This window comes from Elephas maximus, chromosome 4, assembly GCF_024166365.1.
Source record: "Elephas maximus indicus isolate mEleMax1 chromosome 4, mEleMax1 primary haplotype, whole genome shotgun sequence".
Taxonomy (NCBI): Eukaryota; Metazoa; Chordata; class Mammalia; order Proboscidea; family Elephantidae; genus Elephas; species Elephas maximus.
The window spans coordinates 55,683,192-55,708,229 of NC_064822.1; the positions used below are offsets into that span (position 1 = coordinate 55,683,192).

The following is a 25,038-nucleotide window of genomic DNA, read 5'->3' on the forward strand; positions in this document are numbered from 1 at the left end:
TTCAACGGGCAGCCGGATGGCTTCGCTCGGCTGGATCGTGGCGGTCCGGGCGGCGCGGGGGCCCTGGCGGCGGGTGGCGCGCACGGCCGCGGGGCTCCGGGGCCCCTGCCCGGGGAGGGGCTACGCCGTAGGCTCTGCTCAGGTGAGAACGTCCCGGTCCAGGCAGAGCTGGTCCTCAGTACTGGGGGTGGGCCCGGAGCTGCGGTGAGGGAGGGGAGTCCGGCCGGCTGCGCGGGCATCCCCCCGGCCTCCTAGAAAATGGTCTTCTCCAGGCCACTGACCTCAAGTAAACTTCGTTCTCTCCTGGAGCCCCAGAGTGCCCGCCGCGCCCTGTGTCTTCTTGACTTACAGGGGATTTGCAGCGCTTTCCTTCTAGAAGAAAGGTCACTCCAGTTAGAGAATTACCAAAGCAAACCAAAAAGCGCGCACCGAGATGGTTTCTTGGCGTCATGCTGCTTCCAACCCCAAAGTTCCTTGGCGGTTTCCTGGTTCCTCTTTTTGTCGTCGAATATTGACTTCTGAGCAGTTCTTCCTCTTTGGTTTTCACGCTGACGACTTTGCTAGTTATGATTTGCAACTGCATTTTAAAAAGAGTTGGGGACTCGAGATGGACCCTGCCCGGGACAGCTCAGAGGTGAATGAGGATTTCGCACGAGCTTTTCACTTTGGCCCCATTAGCCTGTGGGCTTGCTTGTAATGAGCAGCTGTTGTGTCAGAGAGTGTAGGGGAAGATCTGAGGGGCGTGTGGGGACAGAGAGGAGAGCTGGCACAGGGTCCCTAATTTGTACCAGGTACTTAAGGGAAATCGAATTCTCTCAACAACTTTGGAGGAAGGTGTGACCTGGTGCTAGTAAGGAATCTGAAGCTTGGAGTCAAGATTTTTTTTTTTTAATTTTTATTGTGCTTTAAGTGAAAGCTTACAAATCAAGCCAGTTTCTCATAGAAAAATTTATATACACCTTGCTATAGGTTTTTTTTTTATAGATGCTTATTTGCTCTCCCCTTAATGAGACAGCACACTCCTTCTCTCCACCCTGTATTTCCGTGTCCGTTCAGCCAGCTTCTGTCCCCCTTGGCCTTCACATCTCCTCTCCAGACAAGAGCTGCCACATAATCTCATGTGTCTAGTTGATCCAAGAGGCTCACTCATCACCAGTATCATTTTTTCTTACAGTGCAGTCCAATCCCTGTCTGAAGAGTTGGATTTGGGAATGGTTCCTGTCTTGGGCTAACAGAAGGTCTGGGGACCATGACTTCTGGGGTCCTTCTAGCCTCAGTCAAACTATTAAGTCTGGTCTTTTTTGGTGTCAAGTTTTAAGATCTTTTTCTAAGATCAGACAGGTCAGAAAGATAACTGGCAGGACACTAAGCCTGGTGAGTCCAATCGGAGGCCCTCCCTTTCCCTGGAGTCATTTTGACTTTTCTTTAAAGAGGATCACTTTGCACAATTTCTGTATGTGATACATTTATGTAGTGCTTTCACAGTAACTGGCCAATGTATTTCAAATTATTTATTATAAAATAAAAACTACATACCACTTACTTTGTGCCGGGCACTATTCTTTCACAATTACACCTTCTCCTTACTTAACTACCTCAGTGTCCAACATTTTGCATTTATGACGATAGTAATAAGTCTACTGTCTGACTGTTTTGCATGTTAATGATGTATGTCTGGCAGTAATGAGCAACATATGTCTGGCAGTAATGAACAGTAGGTGCGAGGCGAGAGTAACGCTGTCACTGATGGTTAAGATTGTGTGTCAACTTGGCTGGGCCATGATTCTCAGTGGTTTGGCTGTTATGTAATGATGTAGTCATGCTACATTTTCCCATAGCACTGATTTCAAATAATGACCTGGCTTTAGAACCTAACCATGTCGATAAGTGAGGAGAGGGTGTATTAATTCATGTAATCTTCATAATAACTCTGTGAGGGAAGTACTGTTATTATTCCATTTTTATAGATATAGGAACTGAGGCATAGAGAGATTAAGCAGCTTTCCCAAGGGCACACAGCTGGTGAGTGGCAGAATCTGGAACCTAGCCAGATTTTGGTGCCAGAGGCTGAGCTCTTACCAGCTCTGTTATCACTGTCGTCATTTTACATATGGAGCAGCTGAGGTTCAGAGAAGTTAAGTGACTTGGTCAGTGTCACAGAGCCAAAAGCGGCCAACCTGGAAGTATGGAATGAGAATATGTTGCTAAAAGGACTTGGTAAACAAAAATGATATAAAGAATTATTATCATCTATCATTGTTGTGTTGTTCTGGCAACTTTGCAGGTTCTGAGATATCTCTGAGTGACTTTTCTGATAGAGTAGAACTAAGTCGAACAGTTAGGAATGCAGCATAGTGTAGCGTTTTAACATTAACAGCTTAGGAATTGAATCCTGCCTACACTGTTTACTGGCTGTGTGACTTAAGCCAAGTTACTTAGCTTTCTAAGTTTCAGTTTCCCCATCTGTGTAATGGGGATATTACCAGACAGTATTTTTGTGAGAACAGATAAGACAATATAGGTGGAGTACTTTACTTAGTGACTGTCACATAGTAAGTCCTCCCAAATTTGGTAGTAGTTGTAATAATAGTGTACGGTACATGTAATGGTTGGTATTCTTGCTACAAAACCAACTTCAAGAAAGAAACGGAAACACAAAGGAACATCTTAGTGGTCCCTTCATGTTACACTAATCTTAAAACTCCACACATTTTATCACGGCCACAAAAAAATACTTAGAGGAGCAGACCCTAATACCCAGGACTAGTGAAAAATCAAATACAGAAGGAAAATCAGAATACAGATACAGAAGAGGATAAAATGAAAGAAAAAAAGAAAACAAGATCTATCCTCATTTCTAAGCACTTCACTTTTTACATTGCTGGGCACCTGATCATCTGTATTCACTGAGGGTTGGGGCTGTGAGATTACCCACTATAGATGAGGAAACTTTAAGAATATTGCTAAATTGTCCTGACCTTTCTCTCCTAAGTAGCAGGAGCTGTGGATTCTTATTTCCAAGACAGCAAATCTCGGGAATGTTTAGGATATGACCACTAAGACCATTAAAGCTGTGTAGTGTTAAATTTCCTAGCCACTGCCTGGTGGGTTTTTTTTTTTTTTTTTTTAACTATGTAAGTTTTCAAAAATCCAGTAACAGAACAATATGAATCTCATAACTCATCTCTCAGATTCAGCAATTATTAGTATTTTGCCACACTTACTCAGCTTATTCCTTTTGTCTCCTTTTTTGTAGCTGTAAGATTTTAAAACAAGTCCCTAATGTTTGTCATTTCACCCCTAAATTCTTTATTGTGAACCTCAAAAAAAGGACATTTTCAGTATAACCACAATGCCATTATCATACTTAGCACCATTAATAGCAATTCCTTAATATCACCTAGAATCTAGTCCATATTAAAATGTCTCTGATTGTCTCAAAATTATGGGCAAATGAATTTTAAGTGTAAATGTTCCGAAGGGTATGCTCTGTATCTATAACTGTACAAAAAAGGCAAACTATGTGCTAAAATGACAGTCCTTACCTCCAGGGACTTACCTTCTAAGAGTCATCAGCTCTTTACTTGGGAAGGGATAGAGTGGTTGAGAAGTGCCTGAAGGAATAGGTTTGCCTTATTTCACACTAAACCATTCATTCTTTGGGTCATTCACCATCCATTCAACCTTTGTCGAGGACCTGTGCCAGGTATGCAGGTATAAGGCAAACCCCACACCTTCCTCATCCCTTCAGACCCTTGTAGCAGTGATTCTTTTTGAGAAGAATAAGATGATAAAACCTGATGAATGCTAGGCTCCCATTCCCAGAAAAAATGCACATGGGCTTTTAAGGGGTTTTGCGGGCACCCTGAAATCTATCCGTGGGTCTGAGGTTAGGACATGCATTCTAGTGGAATTTACTGAGGAAGAGAAGAAGGGGCTTCAGTGGTCCTTCAGGGCCATCGGGCGCATGGGTGCATTGAGCACAGAGAATAATGGAACTAACGGCCTGGAGGCTGGCAGGAGGTGTGAGAAGCAACATTCTGGACAAGGAGGACCTGGTATCTCCTGGATTTCTCAGTTGCTCTGGGCTGCACACTTCCATCTTCCCTCTTCCCGCATGGAGGCTGTGGGCCAGCTGAAGGAGCTCTGCTTTGTTCTTTGACGGATGTGAGGTTGAATCCTGAATCCAGCACTTGTGAACGGGGTGACATTTGACTGGTTATTCTCTCTGAATCTGGTTTCTTATTTGTGCCATCAGATTATTCAGTGAATATATGTAGGGCACCATGTATATGCCAGGCACGTTTCACTAAGTGCTGTCAATTGGAGATAATGACAGCTACCCCAACAGTGCTGGTGCAGATTAAATCAAAATACTTGGTCACGTGTCTAGCTCAGTGCCCAGCACTTGGTAGGTGTTTTACAAATGTTTATCTTCAACCACCTCTCCCACAAGCCCCAGGAAAAAAAAAAAACAAAAACTGCTGGCCTAGGGTGCAACAGGATCAGCCTTTGGAGCGAAGAGTTAGAGGCATCGTTTCTCTAGGCATTTCCTTCTTGGCATGTGAGGCTTGATGAGTTTCTCTCTGGCAGCTCTGTTTTCTGGTGGTTAAAGCAATATTTTGTTGGTTTGAATTGCTTCCTCCTGTTTTTTCAGTGTCCCTTCCTGCCCCCAGCCTGCACTGTAGTTGTCATTGTCTCAGTTTGGGAGGCTCTGGGCACACGCCAGCATGAAGGAGCCAGAAGGCTGTGTCCCTAGTGGTTTTCCTTGTTCCGTGGAAGGGAGGTGGGCATTACTCCACAGTCACCCAGTTCCTATTTTACTTGGCCCAGAAACTTAGCCCTCAGCTTCCTTACCCCATAGCCCCATACCTTCTTTTCTTTCTTTTCCTTTCCTTTCCTTCTCTGTCTCTCTTTCTCGCTCTGTTTGTTTCTTTCTAATAGACTTCTGACTGCACGCTGTTTCTCCTGTTACTACCATCTCGCGTTCCATTCCAGTTGAATGTATACTCGTTAAAATTGTTATTGATGCATTATTATTAACTAACTGAAGTTCATGGTTCACATTAAGGTTCACTGTGTTGTACGGTACTGTGGGTTTTGACAAGTGCATAATATCATTTATCCACCATTACGGTATCATACAGAACAGTATGCACTGTATTTTAAAACTGTCCTAAAAACGTGCTTCACTTGTTCAACATTACGAATCCAGGAAATTCACTTGTTCAACATTACGAATCCGGGAAATTCAGATTGATAAAAATACAAATCATCTTTTTATTGCCTCTTTAGTTTTGCCTTTTCCAGAATGTCCATAGAGTTGGAATCATACAGCATGTAGCTTTTTCAGACCGTCGTCTTTCACTTAGCAGTATGTATTTAAGAAGTTTCCTCCTTGTCTTTTTATGGCTTGATAGCACATTTCTTTTTATTACTGAATAATAATCCATTGTGTGGATGTACAACAGTTTATCCATTCACCTATCGAAGGACAGTTTGGTTGCTTCCAAGTTTTTTTTTTCTTTTAACAGTTATGAATAAGGCTGCTTTAAGCATTCATGTGCAGGTTTTTGCGTGGACATAAAATTTCGACTCATTTGAACCCGCACCTTCTTGGTTTTCCTTCTTAAACTGGCAGCTGCTCCTTGGTCTTTTGCTGGTGGCCCTTAGATGGCCCATCCTTCAATGGCATGTCCTTCCTCGCCTTCTGTGAGCCCCACTTTTGCTCTCACTCTGTGTGTGTTCTTACTCTGTGTGTGCTTCACACGCTCTCCTCCCTCCCCCAGGTTTGCAACTGCTCTCTGAGAGCAGAGACCTTCTAAATTTCCACCTCCAGAACCTTACTTCCTGTGCTGACACCTCTTGCTTGTCCTACAGGTCTTAAGTGGAACTCATCTGCTGCCCTCTGTGGCTGCCTACCTGCTGTCCCTCCAGTGCCCTTAGCTCAGTGAATGATACCACCATCCATCCCCCTAGATTCCTTCTGTAGCTCCTCCTCCTCCTCAGCCCTGCTTCTGAATGGTTACCAAGTCCTAGCTGTTCTACCTCCTAAATACGATCTGTCTTTTCTCTCTATTCCTGCTGTTACTAACCTAGTTAAAGCCACCATCCTTTCTGTCTTGGACTATAATTGCACCGAGCTGGCCCCACCTTACTTGATTCCCTTTAGTCCATTTCTTTGCATCCAGAATTGTTCTACAGTGCATGTCTAATGATGCTGCTTTATTGTTTCAAACTCCTTAAATTGACCTTGAGACATGTAATGCCCACTATGGATTAGGTATTCCTGCCGCAGGCTCTTATAGCCCCCTAAACGTGTTGCCACCAAGCAATTCTGACTCAGTGGCCCAACAGGACAGAGTAGAACTGCCCCATAGGGTTTCCAAGGCGGTAATCTTTATGGAAGCAGACTGCCACATCTTTCTCCCTCGGAGTGGCTGGTGGGTTCAAACCGCCGACCTTTCATTTAGCAGCTGAACATTTAACCACTGCGCCGCCAGGGCTCCTTTATAGCCTGTGTTTTATTGACTATGCAAAGGCATTCAAATGTGTGGATCCTAACAAATTATGGATAAAATTTTGAGGAATGGGAATTCCAGAGCACTTAATTGTGCCCTGTGCACAGACCAAGAGGCAGTCATTTGAACAGAACAAGGGGTTACCATGTGGTTTAAAATCAGGGAAGGTGTGCGTCAGGGATGTATTTTTTTTACCATACTTATTCAATCTGTATGCTGAGCAAATTGAGAAGCTAGACTATATGAAGAAGAACACAGCATCAGGATTGGAGGAAGACTCATTAACAACCTGTGATATGCAGATGGCACAACCTTGCTTGCTGAAAGTAAAGACTTGAAGCACTTATTGATGAAGATCAAAGATGCACAGCCTTCAGTATGGATTATACCTCAACATAAAAAAAAAATCCTCACATCTGGACCAATAAGCAACACCATGATAAATGGAAAAAGCATTGAAGTCATTAAGGACCTACAGTCAACGCTCATGGAGGCAGCATATGCTTTTACCTCATATTCATGTGAAAGCTGGACAATGAATAAGGAAGACTGAAAAAGAATTGATGCCTTCGAATTATGGTATTGGCAAAGAATATTGAATATACTGTGGATTGCCAGAAAAACTAACAATCTGTCTTGGAAGGAGTACAGCCAGAATACTCCTTAGAAACGAGGATGGTGAGACTTCGTTTCATGTACTTTGGACATGTTATCAAGAGGAACCAGTCCCTGGAGAAGGACATCATGCCTGGTAAAGTAGAGTGTCAGCAAAAAAGAGGAAGACCCTCAATGAGATGGATTGACACAGTGGCTACAACAATGGGCTCAAACACAGCAATGATTGTGAAGATGGTGCAGGACTGGGCGGTGTTTCATTCTTTTGTACAAAGGGTTGCTATGGCTCGATGGCACCTAACAACACCTTGCCTCATCTCTTCCTGTAGCACTCAGTGTATACTCTTCCGGGCTTGCTTGTTTAATTGTCATCCCCGTTGACTGTGAAGGGAGGGCCGTGTCTGTCCTGCTTATCTACTCTGCTACTGATTGGGCTTATAGTAGAGATTGTTAAATGAAGGCACATACGTAACTCATTCAATACCTAGCTTACAGTTTTCTTCTAAGAAAGGACCTCTGTTTAATTCTGCTTATTTGTTCAGAACTTAAGTACTTAGAATTAATTTGCACTTGCTAAAATGCTGCATTTTAGTGGGTTTATTTGTTTCCTAGACTGGCAGCTGCCCTGTTGCTGGTTCAGCCATTCCAGCTAAGAAACGAGAGGCTGGAGCTGTGTTTTGGGATGCTCCTTACAGATTCCTGTGCATAGCATTGGTGTATGCGATAAATGTTAGCTGAATGACTTCACTTAGCTGGTACCCACAAAGAAAAATAGAAACAGGTTAGGTTAGTTTTTTGTTTTTGTTTTTTTTTTAGTACACATATATATTTAATTTTTATTGTGCTTTAAGTGAAAGTTTACAAATCAAGTCAGACTTTCATACAAAAATTTATAAATACCTTGCTATGTACTCCTTATTGCTCCCCTCTAATGAGACAGCACACTTCTTCCCTTCTCTCTTTTCGTGTCCATTTGGCCAGCTTCTGACCCACTCTACCCTCTCATCTCGCTTTCAGATAGGAGATGCCAACATAGTCTCATGTGTCTATTTGATCCAAGAAGCTCATTCTTCACCAGTATCATTGTCTATCCCATAGTCCAGTCCAATCCCTGTCTGAAGAGTTAGCTTTAGGAATGGTTCCTGTCTTGGGCTAATAGAAGGTCTGGGGATCATGACTTCTGGGGTCATTCTAGTCTCAGGCCATTATGTCTGGTCTTTTTACAGGAATTTGGGGTCTGCATCCCACTGCTCTCCTGTTGCCTCAGGGGTTCTTTATTGTGTTCCCCGTAGGGCAGTCATCGGTTGTAGCCGGGTACCATCTAGTTCTTCTGGTCTTAGGCTGATGTAGTCTCTGGTTTATGTGGTAGACTTTTTTTTTTTTTTTTGACAATTGGAAGGCGCCCTTTAGGTTAACAAGCAGTTTACAAAATAGGAAATAGTATAAATTAAAAAAAAAAAAAAAGTGTTCAACTTTATGAATCCAGGAAATGCAGATTGAGATGAGATACCATTTTTTAAATGTTTAAAATATTTGATATATGTGAAAATCCAGTATTGGCAAGGGTGAAGGGAAAGTAGTACTTTGCCAGTGGCCATGTGAGTTGATATGTTTTTGAAAGCAATTTGTCAATAGGTGTTGTGTCATCAAAGTGTTTATGCTCTTTGACTTGTTACTTCTACTTTTAAGAGTTTAGCCTAAGGAAAAATTCACAATATGGAAGAATCAGTCTGCAGGAAGATGTTCCTTATGGCATTATTTGTAGTAGTAAAAGTGTGGAAAACCTAAATGTCCAAAATAGGGAAAACATAATATTAATGGATTATTCGCTCAGAATATTATGTAGCCCGAAGTGACATTGAGGAGGTGGAGCTATTATGTATTGATATGGAGAGATGACCAAGAGATGGCAACTAAAAAAGATAAGATGGGAGAAAAATGTACGACATGATTTCATTTTGCGTGTATACTTAAAAGATAAAAAATTACATATTGTATAGCCATAAGAAGTTTCTGGAAAAATATACAAGACAGAGAATAGGATAGGAATAGGTGGAAGAAAGGCAATAAACTTAAAAAAAAAAAAAACTATATCCTCTGTGGTGGTTGAGTTTTCTTTTTTTAAATTGTGTGTTGTACTAAAACAAAAAGTTTAAAGTCTGAAATTTTTATTTTTTTTTATAAAGACTGTAAGGAGCCTGGGGGTACAATGGCTAAGCACTTGGCTGCTAATCAAAAGGTTGGTGGTTTGAACCCACGCAGTGGCTCTGTGGGAGAAACACCTGACGATCTGCTTCTATAGAGGTTACAGCCTAGAAAATCCTATGGGGCGGTTCTGCTGTGTCACATGGGATCACTGTGAGTCGGAATGGACTCAGCACTCCACAACAGTTTAACAACATAAAGACTATTGTAACATAAAAGTGCTTATGATGTGTTAAGCAAAAAGAACAAGATGCAGAGTTGCATATATATAGTTGTAGCTATGTAAACAACATGACTAGAAAAAAAGGAAAATATTAATTGGTTGTGTTAAAGTGCTGGGATTATGTTTTCTTTTAATTTCTCTATTTTCCAGTTTAAAATATGCATTACACCAATTATATAAAATTTTAACAGAAAAGTTTTATGCTTACGAAAGGAAAAAGGAAAAATTCCTTGTTACAGATGGATTTGCCGTATCAGAAATACCATGTCTCATTTTTTTGTTTGTTTGCTGCTTTCTGATGTAGTTTTTGAAGGCCCTGGGTGACCTGAGCATAATGTGAGCCTCTGTTGTAAGGGTTGTTTCTTTCTCTTTCCTCCCCTCTTGTACCGTGGTGCATGCAGTGGTGATTCTCTTCTCTTGCCCTCGTGCAGAGCCCACCCACTTTTGGGTTCCTCTTGGACATCGATGGTGTGCTAGTGCGGGGCCACAGGGTGATCCCCGCCGCTCTGGAGGCGTTCCGCAGGCTGGTGAACTCCCAGGGGCAGGTGCGGGTGCCCGTGGTCTTTGTCACCAATGCTGGGAACATCTTACAACATGGCAAAGCCCAGGAGCTGTCATCACTCTTTGGGTTCAAGGTAAGGAGGTAGCCACAGGCATGGGAGCCCAAGGACTTGACTCCCAAAGGAACCCCTACTTGCCCCTGACTAAGTCCCCTTCCTTTTGTCGGGGTACAGTATTGATGAGCCCTAGGCCATGGCCGGTTGGTCAGTACAAATCTTTCAACCCTGCTGGAAACGTAACTTGAAATTCAAGCCCAGCCTCATGAGCAGAGCCATATCTGTAGGTCATTTTTTCATATACGTAGGAGAGTGCAAAATTCCTGCCCGTGTATATGGCAGTTCTGTGCTACAGTATCCATTTCTTCTGGGCATCAGGGGTGACTCTTTTGCGTTGTCAGCTCCTGAAAGCAGCAGTCACGATTGTCTAAATCTTCACGTACATACCAGGTGAGATTTGAAGTAGCACACCTTGTTTTTCATACATAAGATGTGTACACGTCCAAGTGCTGTCCTCCAAAAGCAGTCCCTCTTCACCCACTCGCAACTCTACACCCCATTCCAGCATTGACATATTCTTGTTTTTTAAGGGCAGATTTAGTTTTTGGAAGGAGTCCTTTAGAACCAAGAGGTTAATAGGGTGGCTGATTGACTGGGTGATACTGTATGGGGACTAACACAGCGTGTAAAGGAAGAAAACTCTGTGCTTTCCAGAGAGCGTTCCAAAAACATCCTAAGTAAAGGCTGCATTGTTGGAGTTAGTTTAAGTGTTAAAAAGCTAAGTGTTTAAGTAGAACTGTAAACAAAAAATCAAACTCAAAGGCAGATTTCTGTGACAGTGACCAAGAACATACAACCCACTGTTCTCAGGTGGCGTATTAAGAAAGCTAGGGACACGAGGGAGCTGAGCAAACAGGATTGGTCAGAACCCACATCTGAAGGCATTTCCTGTTTTATGTGGCAAGAACCCAATTAGAGAAGTTCTTCTTTCACCTGTTTGGTGGCAGAAAGGGCTTTTTCCCTCTCTTTCTGAGCAGCCTTTTTTTTTCCCCCTTTGTAGGTAAGAGAACCTGCTACCTGTGTCTGCATTATTGTCCCTCAACAATTGTGTCTTCCTCTGCCCCTCTCTGTCTTTGACTATCCCCACAGGTGGATCCCGACCAAGTTATTCTCTCTCACAGCCCCCTGAAGCTCTTCTCACAGTTCCACGGGAAGCGGATGCTAGTGTCTGGGCAGGGACCTCTGGTGGAAAATGCCCGAGCGTATCCTTTTGGTGATTCTCACTCTGGTGAAGAGGAAGGGGTGGTACTGGGGCCATAGGAGGGAGTTGGGCACAGAGGGCCAGGGACTCTGGGGATATGTGGTGGGTTCCTGGGAGGGAGGACAGCTCCCAGGTTCTGTCAGACCTGTGATGTGTGGTTTCCAGAAGCCAGTCCACATACCCCTGCGTCAGAATCTTCTGGGAAGTTTGCAAATACAGATTCCCGGGCCTTACCCCTGGAGAGTCTTGTTTCACTAGGTATGGGTCAAAGGTCTGTAATCTGTATTTAAAAACAAACCAACAACAAAAAACACCTGTCCAAATGATTCTGGTGGAACTAGGCTCTGGAACCATTGTTCTAGCCCCCTTCCGTGGGGTGCTCAGTCAGCTTATCAGCCAACATTAACTAAGTATCTACAGCGAACTCATCTCTTTGACTGCGTATGCTCAGGAAGCACAGGACTGACTTGGTCCCTGTTTTCAAGCAGTTTATTCATTCGTTCGTTCAGCAAACCCGTGCGGAGCACTTCCTGCGTGCTGGCGCTGTGCTGCACGCTGCTGAAGGGGGATACGCTAAGATAAGGGCTCAGTCACACTCGAGGAGGCAAGAATAACACACCTCAGAACGATAGAGGGATACTGAAGATGGCATATGATTGAAGGCTAAAAAGAGTGGTGTGAGTTTAAGTGTCACAGGTGTTCTGAGGACTGTCCCAGGGTAGGAATTGGCTGTAGCTTCATAGAAAGGTACAACTGTGCCACCGGAGATGGTTGAGGTTTTACAGGCAGGGGAAATAGCATTCATGTAGCTATGGAGGCTGGAAAGAGAAGGGATGGTGAGGAGCCCAGAAACCTGGAGCAGGAGGTTGGAATGGGGTAGGATGGGGAATAAGAGAACAGGAATGGCGGTACCAAGGGGGTGGGGAGCCTTGGAAGTAAACCCAAAGAGTGTGACATTTCTTTGAGAGCTGGGGAGTCAGTGGAAGCATCTGATGGAAGCATCACTTTGGGGAGATTCGTTTTCAGAGTGATCTGAAGCCATGCTCTGTTAAGATTATAAATTGGAACTGAGGATGGGAAAATAGAGGCAGGTCTTAGAGGAGATAAGTCTGGAGCTGGCATGTCCCTCCCTGGGGCCCCACTTCCTTGCTGAATCTAGTACATCCTTACAAGATTCAGCTCAGGTCAGCCCTCCCTTTGACTCGTTGGGCAACTACTCAGCCCCCTGAGGAGTCTGCTCTTTGAATTCCTCCAGCGCTCAGCAGCAGCTACTTACAGAGCAGCCTTGCAATGGTCTCTGGGCAGGTTTAAGCACCTTGAGTGTGAGAGGCTCTGGTGGTCTTTGTGTCCCCAGTAGTGCCTAGCATAAGACCTGGCACCAGCAAGCGTTGGGTGGCTGCTGGTGGAGTGCCCTGGAGTCGCTCATCTCCACACTGCCTGAGCAGTCACACCTGCCCTTCCCACCGTTAGGATTTGTGTCATCCTCACTGGACTCTGTTGGGGCCCTGATTGGTTCCCTCCTGCCTGGGGTTGGGTGGTCTGGTTTGGTCAGAACTGGGTCTAGTTCCCCTCACTTGTGATTTGACGCCTTCAGAAAAGCGTCTGCTCCCAGAACTGTCCAGCTTTGCTTACCTGATCTTGCTGTAGACTCGGCTTCCGGAATGTGGTTACTGTGGACGAGCTGCGAATGGCTTTCCCCGTGCTTGACATGGTTGATCTCGAGCGGCGGCCGAAGACCACGGTAATACGGGGCACAGATTGGGTCATGCCACCAGTTTGCATCGCTCCAGGGCCTCTGTGTTCACTTCTGCCCTTGTGTTCCCTGCGTTGGCTTACCTTGCAGCCTCTCCCACTTAGAGCTGTGTTTTGTCTGTGCTTCTGCAGGGACGCCTTCCTGGAGAGATACATCTGGCCTAGGACTTTGATCCCAGGGTGTGTAAGAATGACCAAGAGCAGCAACAGCCTCCTAAGCCCATTCCTTTCTGCACAGTTGTAGTTAGCTAATAACCCCTTCTTGAGCCCCAGCATCTCTTCCCATTGTGTGTTGTTGTTGTGTGTTGTCAAGTTGATTTTCGACTCAGCAACCCTGTGTGACAGAGTGGAACCATGCCACAGGGTTTCCTAGGCTATAATCTTTTTCTTTTTAACACTTTTTGATTGATTATGCTTTCAGTGGAAGTTTACAAATCAAGTCAGTCTACCATACAAAAACTTATATACACCTTGTTATGTTCTCCTAACTGGTATCCCCCTAATAAGACAGCACACTCCTCCTCTCCACTCTGTATTCCCTATGTCCATTCATCCAGCTCCTGTCGCCCTCTGCCTTCTTGTCTCGCCTCCAGACAGGAGTCGCACACATAGTCTCATGTGTCTACTTGAGCCAAGAAGCTCACTCTTCATCAGTATCATTTTCTGTCTTATAGTCCAGACCAATCCCTATCTGAAGAGTTGGCTTTGGGAATGGTTCCAGTCTCGGGCTAACAGAGGGTCCGGGGACCGTGACCTCCAGGGTCGCTGTAGTCTCATTCAGACCATTAAGTCTGGTCTTTCTAGGAGAATTTGAGATGTGCATCCCACTGTTCTCCTGCTCCATCAGGGATTCTCTGTTGTGTTCCCTTTCAGAGCAGTCATTGGTGGTAGCCGGGCACCATCTAGTGCTTCTGGTCTCGGACTAAAGTAGTCTCTGGTTTATGTGGCCCTTTCTGTCTCCTGTGGTCATCTTTACCTTATGCCTTTGGTGCTCTTCATTTTCCTTTGCTCCAGGTGAGTGGAGACCAGTTGATGCATCTTAGATGGCCACTTGCTAGTGTTGGAGACCCCAGACGGATTCACCAGAGTGGGATGTAGAATGTTTTCTTAATACATTTTGTTATGCCAATTGACCTAGCTGTCCCCAGAAACCATGGTCCCCAGACCTCCATCCCTGCTACTCGGGCCTTCAGAGCGTTTGGTTGTATTCAGGAAACTTCTTTACTTTTGGCTTAGTCCAATTGTGCTGACCTCTCCTATATTGTGTGTTGTCTTTCCCTTCATCTAAAATAGTTCTTATCTACTATCTAATTAGTGAATTCCCCTCTCCCTCCCTCTCTCCCCACCATAGTAACCATCAAAGAATATTTTCTTCTGTGTTTAAACTTAATCTTGAGTTCTTATAATAGTGGTCTTATACAATATTTGTCCTTTTGCAAGTGACTAATTTCCCTCAGCATAATGCCTTCCAGATTCCTCCATGTTATGAAATGTTTGAGTGATTCATCGTTGTTCTTAATCGTTGTGTACTATTCCATTGTGTGAATATACCATAATTTATTTATCCATTCATCTGTTGATGGGCATCTTGGTTGCTTCCATCTTTTTGCTCCTGTAAACAGTGCTGCAGTGAACGTGGGTGTGCATATACCTGTTCGTGTGAGGGCTCTTATTTCTCTGGGATATATTCGTAGTGGGATTGCTGGATCATATGGTAGTTCTAGTTCTAGCTTTTTAAAGAATCGCCAAATTGATTTCCAAATTGATTGTACCATTTTACATTCCTCCCAGCGGTGTATAAGTGTTCCAGCCTCTCCACAATGTCTGCAACATTTATTATTTTGTGTTTTTTGGATTAATGTCAGCCTTGTTGGGGTGAGATGGTACCTGATTGTAGTTTTCGATTTGCATTTCTGTAATAGCTAATGATCGTGAGCATTTCCTTGTGTATCTGTTATAGGCTGTAATCTTTATGGGAGCAGATCACCAAGTCTTTTCTTCTGGAGCCAATAGTGGGTTTGAACAGCCGACCTTCAGTTAGCAGCCAAGCCTTTAACCGTTGCCCCACCAGGGCTCCACCTCTTCTCATTAGGAGTTTTATATTTTACTAGCCAGCTTCCCCAGTGCTGTTTGGGAGACCATTAACCTTTGTTAAAGTAATTGCTGTTGGTACTTTATCCTGAAGCATGCTACAAACAGTTGTGCTTGTGAGAAACAGCTTGTTTGTTAAAAAACAAAACAAAACAAAACTGGCAATTCTGAGTAACCACCTTTGTGCTTTTTGAGTTTGGCTCATATTTGAAACCACTGGCTTGATTTCCTGTCTCTTCTGATAGCAGCCACAGGACCGCTCACTGATCCTTACTTTTGTACCTTATAAAGGATTTCTTTGAGGTGCCCCCTAACCCTCCTCTCCCTCATGTGAACTTTATATATATCACATAGCCTATATTTTAAGTCAGATCACCCTTAAAATGTGGTGAAATACTATTGCAGACAGACAAGCTTAATTGTATTTATTTAGTTTAAGTTCCTCTTCCTCCAGAGCTTTCTGACTGAATCCAGCACTTAGTCCCCTTTGAAATCTTTGCCTTGGAACCCTGCAAATTATGTGGAGAACCAGAATACCAGAGTTGGAACAGATGTCAGAGAACCCCAGTTCCCTGAAATGAAGACCGTGCATCACACGGGGGAGTGACTTACTTCAGGTCACATGGCTGCTTAGTGGCAGAGCCAAGACTATAATAACCTGGGGAAGGAATGAATTCCAAGAGGTTCCTGCCTTCTAAACTGACATCAAGGGAAATGATCCACCATGCCCTGATGGCCTTCTTTTTCTCCATAGGCTCACTTTCATCTTTACCTACCTGATTCTAGACTCTCACTTGGCCCATGTCTTGCATCCTATTCTTGCTGGAAGAGGACGGCTGACCAGCCCTTTCTCCTGGCTGACTTTCCTGTGTGGTATTCCTCAGCCTGTTCTGTAACCAGCCTCATCATTCTCTTTTCACCTTCTTTGTGAATCTTATTCCTCGGTCCTGTCCAGCTTTTCCTTCGTTTGCACTAGACCATGGAGGATGGCTTTTGATCTGTGTGGAATGAGTCTTTCCTCCCACCCACCCTGGGAAACTGGTGTGTAGTTCCCTGGAAGTGGAAGGTGACTATTGCGTTGATGGGCCTCTTCTTTGTCTCTTGGCAGCCCCTTCTGAGGAACGACTTCCCAGCCATTGAAGGTAAATGTGGTCTTGTGTGGGTGTGGTGTCTGTTTTCTCTCTCTTCTGTCAGGCCTGCAGCCTGTGGAGTGGCAAAAGTGGGACTCGGTGGCAGGACACCTAGGTTCTGTCTTGGATCTGCCTCCCTCCCTCAGATACTAGCTGTTAATGTTTCCTTCCCCATGTTGCTCACTTATCAGTCCAGAAGAACCTAGGCTTAGAGAATCTTAGAATGGAAAGGTGCCTAGAAGTAATCTTCTCTAGTGTTTCTCTGCCCAATTAAATCCAGTTCTCCCCTTGTATAACAAAAATATTGTAACGTCCACTTTACTGTTCTGAGATGAAACCCGTAGATAATATTACTTCTCTGTACACACTTATTAAAGCTTAGTAAAGTGTTTGCACCCAAACATAGAATCACCATGAATATTATAGCTACATACATATTAAGTGGGACATGTAAATCTTCTTAGGACGTGGAACAGCTTTTCACTGTACAGGACTCTCCTGAGTAGTATTTCTAGCCCTCTCCCACAATCCTCACCAACAGTGTCAGTCATTGTGACAGTTAGCGTATATCTTCCAATTTTTAACTTATCTCCCTAGGGGGCAATACTGCCCATTGAAAACCGCTGATCTAGTCCGTTTCACTGGGCTTGTAGCTGATAATGGCAGCTCCCATTTGTTGAGTGCTTGCTATGTGTCTGGCACTGGGTTAAATGCTTTATTATTTTCATTTTTGTCCTTATAACTCTGTAAGTCGTTGTAGTTAGGTGCCGTCCAATCAGTTCCTTCTCATAATGACCCTGTGTACAACAGAAACAGTGCCCAGTCTTGCACCATCCTCACAATCATTGCTGTGTTTGAGCCCATTGTTGCAGCCACTGTGTCAGTCCATCTCGTTGAGGGTTTTCCTGTTTTTCACTGATGCGTGGTGTCCTTCTCCAGGGACTGGTCCCTCCTGATAACATGTCCAAAGTATGTGAGATGAAGTTCCATCATCCTCACTTCTGAAGAGCCCTCTGGCTGTACTTCTTCCAAGACAGATTTGGTAGTCCATAGTATATGCCAACACCATAAGTAGGTGTTATTATTATATGATGAAGGAAACTGAAGCTTAGAGAAGGTAAATACTTGCCCATGATCATACAGGGAAATTGGCCGAGCCAGGGTTTGAACTCAGATTCCTATCACTCTACAGCCCCCTCTCATAACCGTCAGGTTGTACTGGCCCCTGGGCTCAGACGTGACTAAAGGAGGTGAACCTTTAGCTGAGTGTGCGCAGGGGTGAGGTGGGGGATAGCAGCCGTCAACAGGAGGAAGGAGTCTAAGACTTGTTGTGGTGGCTTATTTTTTTAAACCTTTTCTGTGCAGTACCAGTGGACACAAGTTAAAATGAGAACCCTTAGGAAGCACCTTTTTGGGCTTTGTTCATCTTGGGTGAACGGGTGAGTGAGTGGCTCTTTCACTTATTCAGGACTGGTCAGGGAGCCGAGCCCTTGCCAGGGTGAGTGCACCATGGGGTGAAGAGCTTGTGGTTGGGTAGCACTGGCTGGTCTCCCTAGGGCCTTCGTCCAGCCCACCACAGAGAGCAGGCCAGGGCCCTGTAACCCTCACCCCTATGCCTTTGCCCTTTAAAGGAGTGCTCCTCCTTGGTGAGCCTGTCCGCTGGGAGACAAGCCTGCAGCTGATCATGGACGTCCTCCTCAGCAATGGGAACCCTGGGACTGGTCTGGCCACAGCCCCCTACCCCCATCTCCCTGTCCTGGCCAGCAACATGGACCTCCTTTGGATGGCTGAAGCCAAGATGCCCAGGTGAGATCCCAGAGTCCCTGGCTTGACCCACTGCCTGCGGGGCAGCCTGGCCTTCAGTTACTGCCCACCATTCTGTTACTCTGGGTGGTCGGACCCTTGCCTAGGGAGGCCTGCTAGCTGCCAACGGTAACTTGGCCTTCTGGGAGGACTTTCAGGGATCCCTTCACATATTATTAAACTAAAATCACAGATTACTGAGCACTGGGCTAAAGGCTGAGGATGTATTGAAGTGACTTTTAAAACACAAGCCTTGCCTTCCAGAATCTTAGCTAGTGGAGGCCAGAAGGTGGCTACTTTCTGAGGGGTAGTGATACAGGTTATCCAGCTGCTGTCCTCCCCTTGCCCCCACCTGGAGCATTGGTTCTTTCACTTCTTCGTTTCCTTTTATCTTGAAGACGTAGGGATGGGGAAAGCAAGGATTATTCTGATAATGGTGTAGACCAGAGAACTGAGACCCAGAATAGACAAGTGACTTTCTCAGAGGCGTGGAGGTATTGAGAAGGCCTCCACTCCCAGCCTAGTTGTGTGGACATCTTCTGTCCCGCCCTTTGCTGGGGCTGAGCACAGGTATACAGCTGTTTGTTCTAGCCCTCAAGGTCATTACTAGACAGCCAGCTGACAGTTGCTGTGTCCTGTTTGACTGTTCTTATCTCCAAGGCCAAAGTCTAGAGTCCTTGTCACCCTGCCACTGACTCCCAGCGAGCTGTGTGCACAACCGATCAACAGAGGGCGCTCAGGGCCCAGTACCGCCTCTAACCACGTGACTCAGCAACCCCAAAGAGATTGGGGATTATGGTGTCTTTCTTGTCACTTTTAAAGTATATCTCTGCAGCTCAAGGTTAGGTATTTTTGCTGAAGTGTTTTTAAAGTTAGGGTATGTTGACACTAGGTGAAGGCGGGGGTGGCTATGTAGGCTGCGAACTGAATAGTAAGGGGCAGATTTCAGTTTACAAACCAGATTTGAGATTAATTTTTCACTCAGTAATGTAAAAGTTGGAAATAGAATTCTCGATATAAGTGACACTGAAATACAACCTTAATATGGCACAGTGTCAGGATTTGGTTTAGCTACAGGGGAAGAAAACGCAAAACGAAAGTGTCTTAAATAAGATAGAATTTTATCTCTTTCTCATGTAAAAGAACTCTGGGGTAGGCAGTTCAGTGCTTCCGTGAGGTTCCACCATGTCAGGGACACAGGCACCATTTGTCTTCCTTCTCGTGCAGTCCTTAACACCTTTACTGCATAACCCAAAATAGCTGCCAAAATCCAGCCATCATATCAGCATTCCAGAAAGCAGGGAGTAGGGGAAGGCGGAGAAGGATACTTCCTAGGAGTCAGCCCAACACTTCTGCTTTCGTTGGCTATTTGTAGTTTAGTCAGATGAGCACATGTAGCTGCAAGGGAGGCAAGGGAACGTGTCCTTTTATGCCTAGTGGCAATGTGCTCAGCTGAAAATTGGCACTAAGAAAGAGGGAGAATGGCAACCATAGTTGGCCACAAATCTAAAGCAGAATATAAGCATCAAGTTTCGGGAGCCAGACTGCCTGAGTTGGAATCCTAACTTTACCACCTTGGGCGAGTTACTTAATCTCTATGCCTCTGTTGTAAAACGAGGGTCATAGTATCTGTCTCATAGGGCTTTTCTGAGAGTTAACTGTGATATGCTGTCTCTAGTGCTAGAACAGTGCCTGGTACTAGCAAATGTTCAATAAATGTTAGCTCTGCTTATTAAAATCATTTTAACTTTGATCCATTACCACCAGGGCCCAGGAGTAAAAGGTCAGTATGCACAGATAGTTCTCATAGAAAGGTGTGTGGCCTAGAAGAGCCCAGGGAGAGGGAAGGCTGAGCTGCTGAGCTGTCTTCTCTGGCAGGTTTGGCCACGGCACCTTTCTCCTGTGCCTGGAGACCATTTACCAGAAAGTCACAGGCCAAGAACTGAGATATGAGGGCCTGACAGGCAAACCCAGCATCCTCACTTACCAGTATGCAGAGGACCTGATCGGGCAGCAGGCGGAGAGGCGGGGTTGGGCCGCCCCCATCCAGAAACTGTATGCTGTAGGGTAAGCTCTACTCTGTCTTCTCCATCCCTTTCACAGCTTCCCCTTCCTTTCCCCCTATCTGCTCTCACCCTAGTTTTCCAATATCCAAGTCACACCCAACCCCCAAAGTCATTCTCTGCTGTCTGCCTTGCAATACTGAACTTGGGTTATCTTTTCTCCTTTGCCGGTATGGCTGCCCTGCCAGTGATAACCCTATGTCTGATGTCTACGGTGCCAACCTGTTCCACCAGTACCTGCAGATGGCAAAGCGCGAAGGGACAGGGGAGCTAGGAGCCTGTGGTCTGAAGAAGCAGCGGCCATCCGCAACTCAGAGCTGCGCCTCCATCCTCGTGTGCACTGGCGTGTACCGCCCCAAGGACCCGGAGACAGTGGAGCCTGCCCAGGGCAGGGAGGAACCTCCATTCCACGGGCACCGGGACTTCAGCTTCAGTCCAGGGCTTATGGAGCCATCCCACATTGTGAACGACGTGGATGAGGCTGTGCAGCTGGTTTTCCGCAAGGAGGGCTGGGCTTTGTAGTGAGGGCTGGGCAGTGGAGGCAAGGGGAGCCTGGAGGCGGTGTTGAATCTGGTTCTTAAGTCAACCTGGCTCCCTTTCCCCACCCCCCTGCTGCCTCAGGAGGGTCACATTACTGGTCACTTGGAAGAAGACAATGGCATTTTACCTGCTAAGCAGTAGCCATGGAAATGTACCCTGAATGGCATTTTGGGTAGAATTACCAGGATTTCCTGGACCCAGTTCCCGCTCTGCCTCTCCTGGCAGTCTGACCTCAGGCCAGTCCCTTCACCTCTGTGCCTCAGTTTCCTTCCCATTTCAGTATAAGGACTTCTGAAAAAAGAGGAGGTAGTGTGGAATAATGTGGAATTTTGTAGCGGGCTTGTGCCCACACTGAGGGAACCACTGCGTGCCAGCAAGGCATGTAGCTAACACTCAGATACTGCTTTTTACTGTATTTTAGTTTATTGCCCAGAGACTTTGGGGCTTATTTTTTAAACTTAAAATAATCATAATAAATATTCATTATTCTGTCTCTTATGATGCTCTGGATGGTACTGCTAGTCCTGCGGGGGAAGGAGAGTGGGTGAGCATTGCGGGTGACCTTGAGGCAGAGAGACTTGTGGCATTTCACTCCCACGAGGTGCTGACTGACGTCTCTTCTTATCTCTGCTCCTCTTCTTCCCACCCCCAAACCCACACCCAGTCTGGGCTGTGAAGCTGAGTCTGTCTAGAAATGACTTACAGCCAGGCTTTGGCATACTTAGCAACTGGTGTGGAGAAGAAGGGGAATCTCATTTTTTATCTTGTTTTAAAGGAAGGGCTTTTGTGTGGTGACTCTAGAAAGTATGTGTATGTTCCTATAACCCTTTCTCCAGATGTAATCCAATTCCATTTTTTCTTTTGTCTGTGTCATCCATGACCTCAGTATTGCCAAGTCCCTTCGTCAGTTCTTACCCTCATCTTACTCATTCAGTTGCATTTGACACAAACTCCCTCCCCTCTTTACTTTGTTATATCTGACTGACTTCTCGACATCTCTTTTTTGGGTGCAAAGTAGTTTAGAGGTGAGGGAGCAAAGGAGCTTGTGAAAGAGCGGCCAGTGAAACAGGAGGAGCCTCGAGGGCTGGTGTCCTGGAAGCTGAGTGAAGGAGGGAGTGATGAACTGTGTCCTCTTGGAGATGGCTCTGCCTCATGAGCTGGTGATCATGCAGGAGGAGAGGCCCAGTCCTTGGGCCTCTTGTTATCTCCACTCACTCTATCAGAACTTACAACGTCCAAAAGCAAACACCCCAGTCCTACTCTTCCAGTATCCCGAGCACAATCCAGTTTGTCCTGCAGCCTTTCCCAATTTAGGCAGTAGTCACTCCTTCCTCCTCATTGCCTAGGCCAAGTACTTGGAGTCATCCCTTGTCTTCTCTCTCCCTCTCATATCCCACATCCAGTCCTTTAGCAAATCCCGTCAGCTTTGCCTTCAGAGTATATCCAGAGTCTGACCACTGTCCCTTCCCTCTGTCCTCCCCATTTCTTCTTCACTCATGGGCCTCTATAAGTCAGATCATGTTTATTCTCTCATCATAACCCTCCTGTGACTTCCCATCTCAGAGTAAAAGCCAAAATTCCTAACCTCAACTCAAAGGCCTCTGCATCCACAGACCTCACCTGCTGCTTTCTCCGTGGATCAGTTCACACCAGCCGCGCTGGCCACCTTGCTGTTCCTTGACGCACCGTACACACTCCTGCTGGGGCCTCTGCGCTTCCAGTTCCTCACTCCTAATGTCCACATGGGCTCACTTCATAGCTTCCTTTTTTTTTTTTTTTTAATAATTTTTATTGAGCTTTAAGTGAACGTTTACAAATCAAGTCAGTCTGTCACATACAAGCTTATATGCACCTTACTCCATACTCCCACTTACTCTCCCCCTAATGAGTCAGCCCGTCCAGTCTCTCCTTTCGTGACAATTTTGCCAGTTTCTAACCCTCTGTACCCTCCTATCTCCCCTCCAGACAGGAGATGCCAACACAGTCTCAAGTGTCCAACTGATACAAGTAGCTCATTCTTTATCAGCATCTCTCTCCAACCCATTGTCCAGTCCATTCCATGTCTGATGAGTTGTCTTCGGGAATGGTTCCTGTCCTGGGCCAACGGAAGTTTTAGGGACCATGACCGCCGGGATTCCTCTAGTGTCAGACCATTAAGTCTGGTCTTTTTATGAGAATTTGGGGTCTGCATCCCACTGATCTCCTGCTCCCTCAGGGGTTCTCTGTTGTGCTCCATGTCAGGGCAGTCATCAGTTGTGGCCGGGCACCAACTAGTTCTTCTGGTCTCAGGATGATGTAAGTCTCTGGTTCATGTGGCCCTTTCTGTCTCTTGGGCTCATAGTTATCGTGTGACCTTGGTGTTCTTTATTCCCCTTTGATCCAGGTGGGTTGAGACCAATTGATGCATCTTAGATGGCCACTTGTTAGCATTTAAGACCCCAGACGCCACATTTCAAAGTGGAATGCAGAATGTTTTCATAATAGAATTATTTTGCCAATTGACTTAGAAGTCCCCTTAAGCCATAGTCCCCAAACCCCCGCCCTTGCTCCGCTGACCTTTGAAGCATTCAGTTTATCCCGGAAACTTCTTTGCTTTTGGTCCAGTCCAGCTGAGCTGACCTTCCCTGTATTGAGTGTTGTCCTTCCCTTCACCTAAAGTAGTTCTTATCTACTAACTAATCAGTAAAAAACCCTCTCCCTCCCTCCCTTCCTCCCCGCCTCGTAACCACAAAAGTATGTGTTCTTCTCCGTTTTTTCTGTTTCTCAAGATCTTATAATAGTGGTCTTATACAATATTTGTCCTTTTGCCTCTGACTAATTTTGCTCAGCATAATGCCTTCCAGATTCCTCCATGTTATGAAATGTTTGAGTCACAGATTCGTCACTGTTGTTTATTGATGCGTAGTATTCCATCGTGTGAATATACCACAATTTATTTACCCATTCATCCGTTGATGGACACCTTGGTTGCTTCCAGCTTTTTGCTATTGTAAACAGAGCTGCAATAAACATGGGTGTGCATATTCACTTCATAGCCTCTTAAAGGCCCAGGAGACATGTCACCACAGAGAGACTTAACTTCCTGTGAAAAGTAGCACTCCTCCTCCCCTTACAGAGTCTGTGGGTGGTGCAAGTGGTTAACGTGCTCAGCTCCTAACAGAAAAGTTGGACGTTTGAGTTCACTCGGAGGCACCTCAGAAGAAAGCTCCGGCGATCTGATTGCAGGCAAACAGCCGCAGAGAACCCTGGGGAGCACACTTCTGCTCTGACACGCGCAGGGCCGCTGTGAGTCGGAGTCAGCTCCACGGCAACTGGCAATCCCCCTCATTTTGCTTTATTTTTTTCCGTAGTCCTTATTGGCCGTGATCTGTATTTGTTTATTCTGTGTTTTCTGCTGCACGATAAGCTACATGGACTCTGTCCATAGTGATTGACCCTTATACCCGACCCCACACTGACATGCCTGGCACGGGCACAGTTCAGTCAGTGTGAATAAATGGCCCCTGGGGATCCCACAAGTCCTCCTAGAGGGTCCTTAGACACAAACTCGGCTTTTTGTTCTTTTTCCCCATTAGGTAGTATGGCAAAAGTGAAAAGACTATAGGCCTGGGAGGCAAACAGACCTGGAATGAATCTCGGCTCTGATTAGCTCACTAGCTATATAGCCTTAGGCAACTTCTTTCACTTCTCTAAACCTTGGTTTTCTCATCTGATCTGTAAAATTGATGTTCCCAGTATCGACTTCGTAGAGTTATATGAGAGATAAATGAGCTATTGTTAGTACTGTGTCAACAGGATTGCATTCACTGCTTATAACAGAAATCTGACAACAGTGGCTTGAAAAAATAGGTTATTTTTGTAAGCAACAAAAGTTCAGAGGTGGGCATATTAGGACTGGGGAGGCAGTTCAGAGACGTCATCAAGGGCTCAGGAGCTCACCCCACCATCCTTAGCATGTGTGTGCTTTGTCCTCACGGTTGCAAGATGGCAGTTATACTTTGAAGCACCTTGTCCACGTTCCAAGGAGGGAGGAGGAAAGAGCAAAGCAAGTGGAACTTGACTCTCTTTAAAGAGCTTTTCTAGGTGTCCCACCTGTGTTTTCCAGTTGTATCTGGTTGACCACTACTGGGTTGCATGGTTACCATTAGCTACAAGAAGGCAGGAAGTGGGGGCATTTCAATAGGGCACATGGCTTCTCCAAACAAAACTGGGGTTCTGTTTGTGAGGAAGGATAGTAGAGTGGATATTGGGTAGGCAACTAACAGTTGGTACCCAGT

At 45.4% G+C, this 25,038-nt stretch overlaps 1 protein-coding gene across 2 annotated transcripts; it reads left to right on the top strand.

The window, feature by feature from the left end:
- On the top strand, positions 1-23,619 carry HDHD5 (haloacid dehalogenase like hydrolase domain containing 5). 2 transcript variants are annotated; one of them, XM_049882136.1, is made up of 8 exons: positions 1-142; positions 9,996-10,199; positions 11,271-11,383; positions 13,030-13,123; positions 16,334-16,367; positions 17,987-18,161; positions 20,037-20,225; positions 20,410-23,612. In XM_049882136.1, the coding sequence occupies exons 1-8, from the start codon at positions 17-19 to the stop codon at positions 20,741-20,743; spliced, it is 1,269 nt and encodes a 422-aa protein (XP_049738093.1). In that variant the 5' UTR covers positions 1-16; the 3' UTR covers positions 20,744-23,612. The 2 variants fall into 2 exon arrangements, with proteins under 2 accessions (XP_049738093.1, XP_049738094.1); XM_049882137.1 differs by lacking the exon at positions 20,037-20,225 and having other exon boundaries at positions 20,410-23,619.
- Positions 23,620-25,038: the final 1,419 nt, after the last annotated feature.